Genomic DNA, 13,180 nt, shown 5'->3' with positions numbered 1-13,180 from the left:
CCCTACACTTAAGTCCTTTCCTCAGATTCTGAAGAGGAATGCTTTAGTGCTTCAACATGCATTTTATGTTGTCTTTTGGTATTAGCTACTAGTAATGTTGAAGATTAAGTACTGTGCAGCATTAAGTTAATTCAAAGAATTGCAGTACTTGATAGAATTCAAACATTGAAAAGGTGTTTGAAGGGAATAAAAAAAGTAATTAAAAGCTTGCAATAAGAAGTTCAAAAAGTTGTGTATCTGTTGTAGATTTGAAGGATGGTACTCTGTAAGACTATTGACTGTTATGTACAGTTCTTAGTTTTCCACTAACAAAATTCCCTGAATGCCTTCCATTCCTCAGAAACAATGAAAATCAGATTAGAGCTACAGCTGAATGCCCAGTATAGCTGTAGGCAGTACTTTTCTGGAAATATTTTCCAGAAAGTAGACAATGTATTAATGCTCTTGGAGTTGCTTCCTGGATGTGAGGAGGAGTTACGGTATGCTTGTTGTGTAAAACGTTGTTACACTCTACAAGTGCTCAAGGCATGAGAGTGCAAGGAAATTAAGCTGTGTGTGTGGGCTCCTGGTGGTGGTTTTCTTTTCAGCAATGAGCTGTGTCATGGTAGCCTCAGAAGATGGTTTCATATTTTGTAATTAAAGAACTCTCAAAATCCACCTAGGTCCACATAAACAATCTTTCAGTCTATATAATAATTATTCAGTCTCCCCATGATCAAGTCTGGTTCCTGTCTTTCTCTATTCACACCCATAACATGGGGGGGAGTGGGTGGGTGGGAGAGTGTTGTGTTTTGGGTGTTTTCAGTTATAATTAAAAGTTACTATTGCTTCAACCTTTTGAACATAGTTTTGTGTGTTTATATGCTTTGCTTAGCATCTGTTGTCCTCTCCTTTTTGCTGTTCAGGATCAATATGAACAGGAGGACTTTTTGATTAAGCCCAGTGACAATCTTGTCCTTTGTGGCAGGGCTGATAAAGACTACTGCAGTTTGGAGGTCCATGGTAAGTAACATAGGATTGCTTCCTTACAGTGAAGCTAGGGAATAGTTGATGTCCAGTGATGGGACAAGGAGCATAGGAGGTTCAACCTGAATATAAGGAAAACCTTTTTACTGTGAGGGTGACAGAGCACTGGACCAGGCTGCCCAGAGAGGTTGTGGAGTCTCCTTCTCTGGAGACATTCAAAACCTGCCTGGACATGATCCTGTGTGACCTGGTCTAGGTGATCCTGCTCTGGCAGGGGGGTTGGACTGAATGAGCTTTTTGAAGTCCCTTCCAATTCCTAATATTCTGTGATTCTGTAATGTGTCTTGGAATTTTTTTCCTTCCCATCTGCCCTGTGTGCTTTGTCCTCTTTCTTATATCATAGTGCTTCAGCCACTTTGCAGAACTAGGGTATTAATGTGGAATTATTGTTATTTAGAGAAGTGTGTCTTTATCAGGCTATATAGTGTTTCCTTTTTCTTATTTCATTCCTAATGATACTTAGAAAATACTATGGCATTTTTACTTTCTGAACATAGGATCTTTCTTCCAGACAGTCTTACTTTCTGTATTGTGCAAGCTTCCTCTAGTGGTTTGTTGTTGGGTTTTTTTTTTAACTTGCTGTCTCCTTGCTGCTTTAAATGTGCTTCCCACTGCTAGGAGTAGAAAAATCAGCCTCTTTATTGTCTTAGTTTTAGAGAGGATGATCCTTAATAACATCTGAATACCACTTGTTCTAGGGATGGGTTTAGTTTTACTGTGTAGTTAGTACCTGAACATCTGTCATGTGCACTTAAAAATGGCACAGTGATGTTGTGTGTGTGATAATACCATGTTAATAAAACTACTAAAGGATTTTATCTGCTATCCAGTTAGTAAATTCTTTTATTATAAGGAGAAAAATAGCTGCCTAAAGGGAATGCTGTGTTTAGCATATGGTTCCTTTACCAAAACTCTTCCTATATCTCAGTCACAACCTGCTAAAGGTAACTTCATCTGACTTCTTCAGCTTTCTTTGATTTGAAAAGTGTTTGTCTTTTGCCTTCATTTCCCCTTTGATAGTGTCTGGAATTATTAGGTTTTTTAAAAATTGCTGATTCTGTAAAATGAATATCTAAACCTTTGCTAATGTATCCTGATGTAGAAAGTAGCGGTGGTGGATACAGAGCATCTATTTTGAGGTGACCTTACAAAATAATGTTGTATGCTAGGAATAAAGTATCTAAGCTTTGCTGAACTTGTCACGTCTTTATCTAAAGCACACAGGAGAATGTTTGTTTGTTTTGTTTTGTTTAACTGTGAGACATAACGTTGGTACTTGGAGGCTCTGGCCTCTACACTAAAACTCTGACCACAGCGAATTTGCTTTGTAGATCTTGACATTTAAGTGTTGCCCACATCTGCCTTTTGCAGAACTGAACTGTTTATAGTTGCTTGCTTTTCCTTTTCACTGATGTCTGGTATATCTTTAATTCTTTTTCAGTTTATAATCATGAAGAGGACTCATTTTATGTACATCATGATATTATCTTGCCTGCTTACCCTCTAAGTCTGGAGTGGTTGAATTTTGATCCTAGTCCCAATGAATCACAAGGTAAGTTACAGAGGATACTGTAAATGTCCAGTTAAATAATTTTTACTTGTAACGTACATCAATGTAATGTTGTTACTAAAGAATTTCCTCCAGTGGTATGAACAGAAATAAAACCAAGATATTGAGATGGAAAAACTGATTATCAGTTTCTTTGGTTTGGTGTTACAGTCACCTTAGTGATGCTGCCATAACAAGCGATTTGACTAAAACACAGGTTTTATTACAAATAATGAAGCTCTTCTCTAATCTGATTTACTTTCCATTTGCAAATGAAAGGTTGGTTATGTTCAAACTGATTATAGCCAGTGCTGTTGATTAACTGTAAAACATAGCGAAATTTGTATATATTTATGTATTTAGTAACATTTTTCCTGTGTTTTATGGATTTTTTTTCCACAGCACAGGGAATGTGTTTTGGTTTTTTTCCTTAAAAAAAACCAAACAAAACATGTGGAACTTTATGCAGCTTCTTTGAACATTACTTCTAGTGAAGGGAAAGTGTATTGGAGAGCAAGTAAACTTATCTCTGGCAACATCTGCTGTCAGATGATATTTCTATATTGTTCCTTGTCAGTTATAATCGTCATGTTCAAATAGAAGATTCTGGCATGTAAGTTTTACTTAATCAAAGAAATAAGCAACATCTGGATTGCCAAATACGCTGCTTTGTAATTCTAAATAAATGTGGTTTCATTTGGGTTTCTGTTTGTAGGAAATTATGTTGCAGTGGGTAACATGACCCCAGTTATTGACATCTGGGACCTTGATATAGTGGAATCCTTAGAACCAGTCTTTTCTCTCGGAGGCAAGAAAGAGAAAAAGAAGAAAAAGAAAGGAAAGAAAGTAAGTATTGCAAAATGCTTTACCTGGTTGGATGGAGGAAACTTTCAGCAAGGATAATGTCGGTATTACTTTTTTTTCTACGCTGAATAAATCATAGATAACCTGGTTTAATTCTGTCTGTCATGTTGAAGGATGGTGTTAAGACAGGTTAGAGAAGATAATGTCATGATTGTCTGCAATAGGTTAAAGTTGGTATTTTCCTATGACTCAGAGTTGAAAAGGCATTGAGCAATGAAGGACAAGGTTGACACTGATAAAATACATTTACTTAGAATTCGCTGCTGTTAGCTTTATCTGTGTAAAATTTAAGCAGATTTCAAGCTAGTCATTGAGATTGTCTAAGGTGAATGCATAGAGACACACCCAGAGAATGGCTGAAGTTCTTTTGTGGACTGCAGAGAAAACCTTAACTACCCAAAAGAAAGAGTTGAGGTTTAGACTGGATGCTAAGTGATGCAAGATAAATCTGATGCTCACTGCATGCCTGAATGTGTTGTTATGATTTGTCCAAATATTTAGTATGTAAAACAAGTATGGAAGTTAACATAACTTAAATCTACATTTTGCTTATAGTAGTTACTTACAGTAGATGCTTCAGGAAGTGCTTAAAGACATAGAGTAGATAGGGAAGGTGAACACTGGGTGTACAGCAAATCTTGGTTTCCCAAATGAAGGAGCACTCCAGTTAGTCAGCTGAAGAACCACTCTGTATAATTGTGAAAGGGGTTTACTTCTTGAGCTCTCAGACCTTCTGGTTTTAAAAACAATAGAAAAAGTATCCTTGGAAGGGGAATTTGTTCTGTGAAACTTGCTTCTGAAAATCACTGAGTTGTCAGAATTGCTGTTGAAGTTACCATTCATAAGTGTTATCTCAATTAATAAGTAATAATGTGTTGTAATGCTCCATTTCCATTGAAGCTGTGATTTTCAAAAGTGTTGTATCTGCATACACAGAGTTTATCTTCAGAAGGGACAGCGAACGGACATACTGATGCCGTGCTTGATCTTTCATGGAACAAACAAAGCAGGTAAAAGAATACTTGAATAACAACAGGTAGCTGCAAATCTGTATACTTAATTAGGCGTACATTTTTCACACAAATCCAAAATCTTACGTAGTGTAACATTGAACTTGCAGTGCTGAAATGAATCAATTCTCAAAAATACAACTCCCCTTGAAAATAGAGCCCCCTACATTTTTTAACCAGAAGTCTTGATTTTTATTTTTTTTTTAAAAAAAACCTATGTATTGCTGCAGGTCACTTTTTTATTTACAAGTTGCCCAGATGAGGACAGGGCTAAGGTGAGTCTAAGCCGTTTGATAAATCGGCTACGTTTAAGTCAGATGCACAAATTGGAGAGCACAAGGGCTGCCCTGATCTGTGCCAATCTGCCAGTGACCTAAAACACCATTTCAACAGATAAAAGTATATTTATAGAAGGAAGTCTCTGCTGTGCTGGGGTTTTTTTTTCCTCTGGCTTCTGCCCTAGAGCTGTGAACAGAAAACAGAGTGTGAAAGCCCTAATAGCACAGTTACAGAAATGCCTCTGACCTTTGGGTTATCCTGGGCAGGGAGAATTCCTGTGAAGTGCTGCTATTGAAGCAACACAAAGCTGGCCCATCATGGGGGAGAGGTCCAAGACGGTGTGCTGACTGGCATAAAGATGCTGCTGGTATTTTATCACTTAGGTGGTTTTTAACAGTTTGGCTGTCAGAAGATCCTCAGCATGGGCCTTGAAACTGTTCCAGTCAGACACAGTCTTAAAGAGTTGCTTTCATGTACCTAGAAATGGTTTTCTGGTGATAATATAGAGACAAGTCACAAAAACTATGGTTACAACAGTTAAGTGCCTGGAATGCATAATTCTGTAATGTGCAGAGTTACAAACTCATTGATACTGGTCAATCTTTCAGGAAATAAAAACAACCTTGAAATGGGAAACTTAGGGCCGAAACAAGGACCTCCTTGGAGCAGCTTATATTTAAATGTGGTGGTGTTGGTGGGGTTTTTTTACACAAGATGTGCTGTGACAGCTCTCTATGAATAAGTTTATGCCTGTAGGTCATAATGGTGTTCCCATAGCCTTCACTGTGCATTTTCATAACTTGCCCTTGTAACATTGTTTGGGAGAACAGTGTTTCCAGGAGAATGTTGCCTCTCTCAGTCAGCAACACTTGGTGAATATATAAAAAAAAAAAAAGAAAATAAAAAGTTCTGGGGAGAGCATTCTCAATCAGAAACAGCATTTTGAGGTAATAGATCTCTTTTTAAGACCAATGGTAGCAATCGTACTGCATATTTGACTGGCCTTTGGGAATGCTTTTGAGTTTATTCTGATTAAACTTCTAAACTGTCTTTATTGCTCTTAACACAATTAGTCAAATTTAGGTTGAAATGTGGGGGTCTGTAAACCAACTGAAATGTTAGCGGTTCCTTTCAGCATTCTATGAAGGGCCTGCAGTGTTGGGACTTCAGCAGTTGCATAAACATTCAGATGATAGAGAGCAAAGTATCTTAAAAGCAGATTTGTCTGGCTCTTGGCTGTGTGCATATGCAAACAGAATGAAGTTGCATAGATAATGTTTAAAAATACTATCTTAATATCTAAAGAAGTGTTTAAAAGTCTTTCTTGATTAATTTTGTTCAAGAAATCCTCCAGTAAATGATACTTCTAAGTGGTGCTGGGGGGAAATACAAGCAAAACTGTCAAGTGTTGTACTAATGTAATGTAATATAATCTGTTTGTAGTCTTTCCTTGTACCTTAGACTTAACCTTCAGAGAGTTATCCCTCAGGCTTGAGATATATTGTCTGTAGACCAGAGAGTACTTGATCTCCGTATGTATTTTGGATTTTTGACCGTCATTTGTTTGTAGCTGGGTAAAGATTTTTAAAACTTATTTTTGATCCATTATCAGGAATGTTTTAGCAAGTGCGTCTGCTGACAATACTGTGATTCTATGGGATATGTCTGTGGGTAAGCCAGCAGCCAGCTTGACGCTACATACAGACAAGGTATGTAATCATTGCTATGTTTCTTCCACTGTAAAATACAGAGAAAATGATAACTGCAGTTTTTCATTAGCTGCTTGGTAGTGAACCATTACAGCAACAGTTCTGTCATTTTTTTAACAACTGTGCAGAATTATTTAAATTTCTGAATTAGTTGCTCTTGCAAACAACACTGTGTTTGCTTTTAGAACTGTTATTTAACTTATCCCTTACAAAGTTTGTGAAGATTTACAGGAGTTTTTAAAATACCTTTTATGTGAAAGCCCTGATAGTTGGGAATCTAATAGTGTTGGTATAAGCCACAAAAAACAGATCTCTGAGCATAGGTCAAACTGTAACTCTCTCTCTCTGAAGGCAACAATGAGTGTCGGTTACAGTTTGTTATAGGTAAGAAAGCTTTAAAATAAATGATACTAAAATACCTTATTATTGGAAAATATCTTGTTTCCACTGGGTGGGGATGTTTGAAATAAAAATAATATGCATTTCTTGCACTGTTTTATGAGAAAGCAGAGTAGCAACAAGCTTAATAGGAGGGTTTTTTTGGAGGAAATGTGCAGGTTTTGGGGAGGAGGGGTTATGCTCTGTTTATTCAAAGTTCCTGTATGTGTGTTACATCTCAATGCTTGCTTTTTAAAATAAAATCTTCCATTATCTAGGTCCAGACATTGCAATTTCATCCCTTTGAAACTCAGACCCTTATTTCAGGATCTTACGATAAGTATGTCAGGGTAATATTTTCAAATGTTACACGTAGGGAGGGTGTTGGTATTGAATCAAGCCCGTTAAGTTGCCTCACTGTTTTCTTTTTCATTTTCTTATAACTGTGCCAAGTTTGAGTAATGCCATTATTTCTTTCCAGCAGGGTAGCCAGGTTTGTATGTGGCCAGAATGTCATTTTCCTTACCTCTTTCTCAGGACTATCCAAATCCTTTAGCCATCTGGATGGACATTTTCTATGCCAGTTGTCTGCTCCAAGCTGAATTTATTTCTTAATTTGGCCTTATGGTGTTTTCTGCATTGGGAATGTGTCACTGCTTATCTCTGTGAAAATGTGTCCAGGTTTTCTCAAAGTGTAAGACCAGGGTGGGGACATCAGGGAGTTTAAAATCCCAGTCCGCTCCCTGCAGCCTCTGTTGATAGGCGTGCCGCAGCCAAAGGTTAATGCAGTCTCCTGCAGCTACGACCTGGAGGTGCTGTGAAATGGTTTGTGCCTGCACACACGGCCTGGCTCTGTAACTGCCAGATCTTAGAAGCCTTGCCAGCCAAAAAAAACTTCCCTTCTGTTCTCCTAGGAGTTACTTTAAAATTTTGTTCTATTATTTTCTTTTATCAGTTTTTTATTCTGCTTTTAAGACCGTGTCCTTCTGTTAAAATATTTATAGACTTGTCAATCTTTAGCTAAGCCTTTATGTTTTCTGGCTTCTGTTATGCTCTTGCTACATCTACTTAAGTATTGGAGAAAAACCTTTTCTTTAGGAATCTGCTTCTGTCTACTTTCCTCCTCCTCGACTTCCTTTGGTTAAAAGAAGAAAAAAGTCCAAATGCTGAGACCAGCTTCTCAGTCCCTTTTTAGCTACCCCTTTGATACCATGGGCACCTATAGACCAGTGTACTGTGTAAACTGGTAGACTGCCTTTTCCATGTAAAGCCTTGTAGGACCACAGGCTGTTCAATGCATATTGGCAGATGCCTTCATAACCTGAAAGTCAGACTGTTAAAAATTGCCTATGTACTAAAGCTGGTGTTGTAAAATGCCTGGTAAAAGAGCTGAGAAATCTAGATCGTGTTTCTTTGGCTTTAATTATAGGAAGGAGTGGGAGCAAGTTACACTGTGTGGATGTTGACTGCAGTGAGATGTTACAAGAGTGACGTTCTCACCCCCTCTTGCATTTACACCCAGGAGCTTTTTGGGTTGGGACGGATTCTGCTGCCATGGGGCTGGGCACAAACCTGTAAAGAATCCCAAAGGACCCACTAACTCCCATCCACTCTTTCTCCTTTCTGGAGTAGCATTTCCCTAAGCACTTGTAAAAATTATTTGTTGTTTGCTTTTACTGAAAACATTTGACAATGTTTGCATAGGTATCACAAATTGATTTCCTAATTAGTGCATTATTTATGAACAGTCATTACTTGACTTTACTGAAGTCTGTTCATAATTAAGTGATATATTTGGATAATGATAGGTATCTTATGTATTGAGTAAATTCAGGCTCTGCTTAGTTTCAATAGAATGGCTGTTTGTAACTAAAATGAAACATTGAAGCATATGGGAAAAGCTTGTGCTTATCTGAGAAATCTTCAGCAGTTGTTGAGTTGGAAGACTAAATACTGAAGTAATTTCCGTTTTAATTTTTGAGTTGTAGTTTACATGCACCTTCTGTAGATGCCAGTGGTAAAACAAACTTCATAAAGTGTTCTGCCCTGATTGTATTGATTTATTTAATTAATTTCCTGTCCCTTTTCCCATAGATCAGCTGTGCTGTATGATTGCAGAAACCCACAGGATAACCATCGGATATGGCGGTTTAGTGGTCAGGTTGAAAGAGTAACTTGGAATCATTTTTCACCTTGTAATTTCTTGGTGAGTACCTGCTCTCCTCTTCTTGGTCTGTTGACTGTTGCCATTTCATTTAACCTGTATTTTTGTATTCATAGTTTATCTGAATCATATAATGGAGCTGATGGACAGTTGGGCTGTTGGTGTTGCTTATTTTAAAAATGCAGTGTGTGGGAGGACGGTTTTAGGTATTTTTTTCAACAGGTATATCAAAGACCAGTGACTTCTTCGGTATCTTCATTATGGCAGTAGAAAAGCAAGTGATGCTGATACTTTTTCACTCCAGAGGTGGCATCTTTGCCATGTTGTTACAGTGTTCAGTGGCTGGGGTATATTTTCCTTTTACGTAGTTGCTGTGTTTTGTGTAATGAGGCAATTGCAGCTGAGAAGTAGCTGATTAGAACTAAGATCCTAAATATTAATTCAATATTTCAAGTCAGCACTAGAGGGCAATGTTCTCCTATCTGGTGTAGAGTAAAATTTCCTTGGCTTTGTCAAGATTTTTAGAATAGATTTTTAGAATAAAACTTACACAGAATTTAAACTCAAATCTTTTTAATTATCTGAATGCCTGTGTAGTTCTTTGTTGCTTTGTGTATACAGCCAGCAATAGCAGCTGCTCAGTTCTGTTGGGTTTGTGATGTAGATCTCCTTTGGTATAATCACAGCTAGCTTTGCACAGGGCTATTTTCTATCCGCTGGATGGCTCCAAAAGCTTTGAACTGACAGTTAAGAGACTGCAGGCTCTGTATTTCACTGCCTAGCACCAGAGACAAGCTTAGTTGTGCAGCCATCTTCAAAATACAATTTAAGAAATGTGTACAGGATTAAGACTTCCATGTAAGCCAGTGCATAGTGTAGGTCCATAGAATAGCTTGGGAACCAGCTGGATGGAGTCTGACTTTGGGGATGCAGACCTGTGTACACTGAAACATGCCCTATTGAGATGTAGTGCAAGTCTATCTCAAATCACAGGGCTTTACTAGAGGGCAGCTGTTATTTCACAGGAGGTTTTTTCCAAATGAGTGACTGGCTGTTTGTTTTTAAAATGTTGTGGTTTCCTTAGGCAAGCACAGAGGATGGCTTTGTGTACTGTCTGGATGCTCGTTCTGATAAGCCACTCTTCACTCTGAAAGCTCACGATGAAGAGGTGTCAGGTAAATTGTGTGTGTGTTGTGTTTGTCCCCAGTGGCAAAACTTATCTGGGAAATGTCTTTAACTGATATGACTGAGGTGGCAGTGATTCCTTGCTTAACAAATGTGAGCTGTGTGTAGCTGGCACGTCAAACAAATCTCTGCTGAGAAGCCATTGTAAGCCAAGTGTTTTAACAACAGTGGACTTTTCTCAGTGAATGCCATGAATAAGCATGTCAAAACAGATCTGTTCACTTGGGACACACTCTCCATGGGGTTTTTTTGGTGAGGAAGAACAAAAACTATGGAATCTGCTCCAGGATTGTGAACTATAATGTTTATCTCCTCTACCTGTAATTATTTGGTACTATGCTGGAGATGATTCAAGTATGGCACATGGAAAGGCTTTACACTGCCTCCTTTAGGCTACTTTAATATTTGATCAGTGTAGAAGGTTCTAAATAGCAACCTGAAGCACCTGATAAGGTCTAAAACCAGATCATATGATATGCCCTATCACCTTGGATAGCAGAGATGGTCTTTGGCAAATGAATGAACTACTTGGTGAAGCCAGATCATGTGAAGTGAGAAGCACAACAGTAACATCTCTGCACTGTTACTGTTGCTGGATTGAGAGACAGAACAGGCCTACCTGAAGTCAGTTTGCTCTCACTGCAGGGAGTGGTGGCAGCACGAAACTTTCATTACCTTTTTGCTCCTTTGTGCTGCAGCAGAGTTTAGTGTGAGGAGAATATTGGGTTTGTTCTCATGACATTGCTTCATAATGTATCCTCATCTCTGGGACATAGTGGTTACCTGGTGCTCTCACACTGCTGCACTCTCTCTCTTCCAGGGCTACAACTAAGCAGTCAGATCAAAGGGTGCCTTGTGACATCATCTGCTGACAAATTCGTGAAAATCTGGGATATCTTGGGAGACAGACCAAGTTTAATCCATTCCAGGGATATGAAAATGGTAGAGTAATATTCATTTCTTGATTCCAAGAAGGTTTATGTATAAACTATTTCTGCTTGTTCTTTTTTGTCTAGCTTGAATCTTCTTTTATCTAACGTAATCTCTTTTAGGAAAAAAAAAATCATCACATCTGTGTATTCTGGGTAAATCATTCTCATGACAGTGCAGTATTCAGTTCAACATGTAAATGGCAGACAACTTCAGAGCCTTAGACCTGAATACCAGACACGGTGTTCTTGAGTAGAATTAAAGGTATTCCAGTGTCTACCTGCCAGGTTCAACACAAAGATGTGATTTACTGTTTGCAATTGGCAGCTCTTGACTTTCTTTACAAAATAAATGTCAGGAAATTTAGAAAGCTTACATTTCTTAAAACTTGCTCTGTGAAAGTATTTTCAGATAACAAATTCATTTTAGGATGATATTTTTATCAAAAATCCTCCTTTTTCTTCCTCCCATCCTCCCAGGGTGTTCTCTTCTGTGCAGCGTGCTGCCCCGACTTCCCGTTTGTGTTTGCCTTTGGAGGAGAGCGGGAAGGGCTGCGTGTCTGGGACATAAGCAAGATTTCTGCAGGTAACGTTCTCATTTCTTTGAATCTTGTGGTTCTCCCGTTGACCCCAGGGTGTATTTGTATATTCAGTAATCTGTTGTGGCTCTGAGAGAAACTGTAGGTTAATATTTTTAAATACTCCAAGACTGCATATGTGTTCATGTTTTCAGCTTCAAAAGTGATATTTTTCTAACTTGGAGAACTGTTTTCTTGTAGCTGAAGTGTAATGCCTTATTTCTTATAGTATCTGTTTAACTTTTTTCTTAATGTTCCTGGTATAATCAAGTATCCCATCCTTGAGTACTTCTAGGAATAAAAGTGAGGACTGCTTTTGGTTGGTTGTTGTAGCTACATGTAACTAAATGGCGTGAATTTTTGGAGAAGGCTTTTAAGAGCTTGGTGAAAAACAGAGAGACTAAAACCAGAAGTAAATTGTTTAAACTTAATATTTTGCTCTGCAAAAACTCTTCCATTTTGCAGGACTTAGGTACAGGAATTATGCAAAGGGAAACATCTAGAGATTCTCCAGGGGAGAAATAACAGGACTGGTAATTCAAGTACCATATGCAGGAGATTGTCCTGACCTGTAAGCTTTGACTCCCTTGTTGGGTAAGGGGAAAAGCTTTGAAACTGGACCAGATTGGGGTTTCCATTCCATTCAGCCATGCTGGACCTGCTGTACTTCTCTTGTCTCTGGGGGAGTCACATGTAAGCAATCCCCTATCTTGTGTTGCAGTGAGTGAAGTTTTTGGCAACAGAGAGAGACTTGTTCTGGCGAGTGCCAGCTCTGTGGCTCGCAACTCCGTGGCCGGCAGCAGCAGCAGCAGCAGCAATGATTCGGAGACAGCAATGGAGTCGTGATGGATCGGAGTAATTAATGGGACTACGACTGATGGGTATTCTACAGATCCTCTGCTTGGTGAGAGTTCATAGAAATTATCTGGGTGTCTTGCAGTCTGCAAGCTGCTTTGATTCGGACAAAGAAACACGGTGATGTGGTAAAGCTCTGAATAAGCAGTTCTAAGTTCCTGCCTCTCTTACCAACTACGAAAGATTAAATCACTTGCTTTTCCCTGAGATTATGATCCCTGAAAGAGGGGCTACTGTGTGTAAAGTCGATATATAGAATGAAATAGTCACCAGAAAAGCATCCTACTGCTACCAAAAGTTTGTTGAATACTGCAAAGAAGGTAAACATCTTCTAAAGGCATAAGGAAAAATACTTCAGACAACAGTTGTATAATAAACAAAAGCTGAATGAAGCAGTAAGTGTAAATAGGTAATTTATCCTTATTTTAAGGCTAGATTTACTGATTTCTAATACAGATTTTTAAAGTTCTTATATGTAACTTTTTTAAGTCTTTAAGAGTATTTCTTGGGTAGGAAGTCAGTGTCCCTGAGTAGAATCTTGAAATCACCTCAGATCACCAAAATCAAACCAGAAATATCTCAGCTGTATCCCATCAAGATCAAGGGTCTCTTTTCCCTGGCTCGACAGCACCTGATGTTCATTGATGTTGCAGG

General features: G+C 38.4%; 1 protein-coding gene across 1 annotated transcript in view; it reads left to right on the top strand.

Annotated features, from left to right (window-relative positions):
- Positions 1 to 12,517, top strand: part of PWP1 (PWP1 homolog (S. cerevisiae)) — a 14,549-nt gene extending 2,032 nt beyond the window's left edge. The window contains exons 3-13 of the mRNA XM_010180904.1: positions 906 to 1,002; positions 2,468 to 2,578; positions 3,291 to 3,421; positions 4,376 to 4,449; positions 6,341 to 6,437; positions 7,094 to 7,155; positions 8,910 to 9,021; positions 10,064 to 10,154; positions 10,985 to 11,106; positions 11,574 to 11,679; positions 12,393 to 12,517. Coding sequence (XP_010179206.1) covers positions 906 to 1,002; positions 2,468 to 2,578; positions 3,291 to 3,421; positions 4,376 to 4,449; positions 6,341 to 6,437; positions 7,094 to 7,155; positions 8,910 to 9,021; positions 10,064 to 10,154; positions 10,985 to 11,106; positions 11,574 to 11,679; positions 12,393 to 12,517 — 1,128 coding nt within the window. The remainder of the gene's footprint in view (positions 1 to 905; positions 1,003 to 2,467; positions 2,579 to 3,290; positions 3,422 to 4,375; positions 4,450 to 6,340; positions 6,438 to 7,093; positions 7,156 to 8,909; positions 9,022 to 10,063; positions 10,155 to 10,984; positions 11,107 to 11,573; positions 11,680 to 12,392) is intronic.
- Positions 12,518 to 13,180: the final 663 nt, after the last annotated feature.

The sequence above is a fragment of the Mesitornis unicolor genome, unplaced genomic scaffold (assembly GCF_000695765.1).
Source record: "Mesitornis unicolor isolate BGI_N332 unplaced genomic scaffold, ASM69576v1 scaffold11073, whole genome shotgun sequence".
Lineage (NCBI taxonomy): Eukaryota > Metazoa > Chordata > Aves > Mesitornithiformes > Mesitornithidae > Mesitornis > Mesitornis unicolor.
Note: the sequence above shows the minus strand (reverse complement) of the source record. Positions and strands in the feature narration are given on the sequence as shown.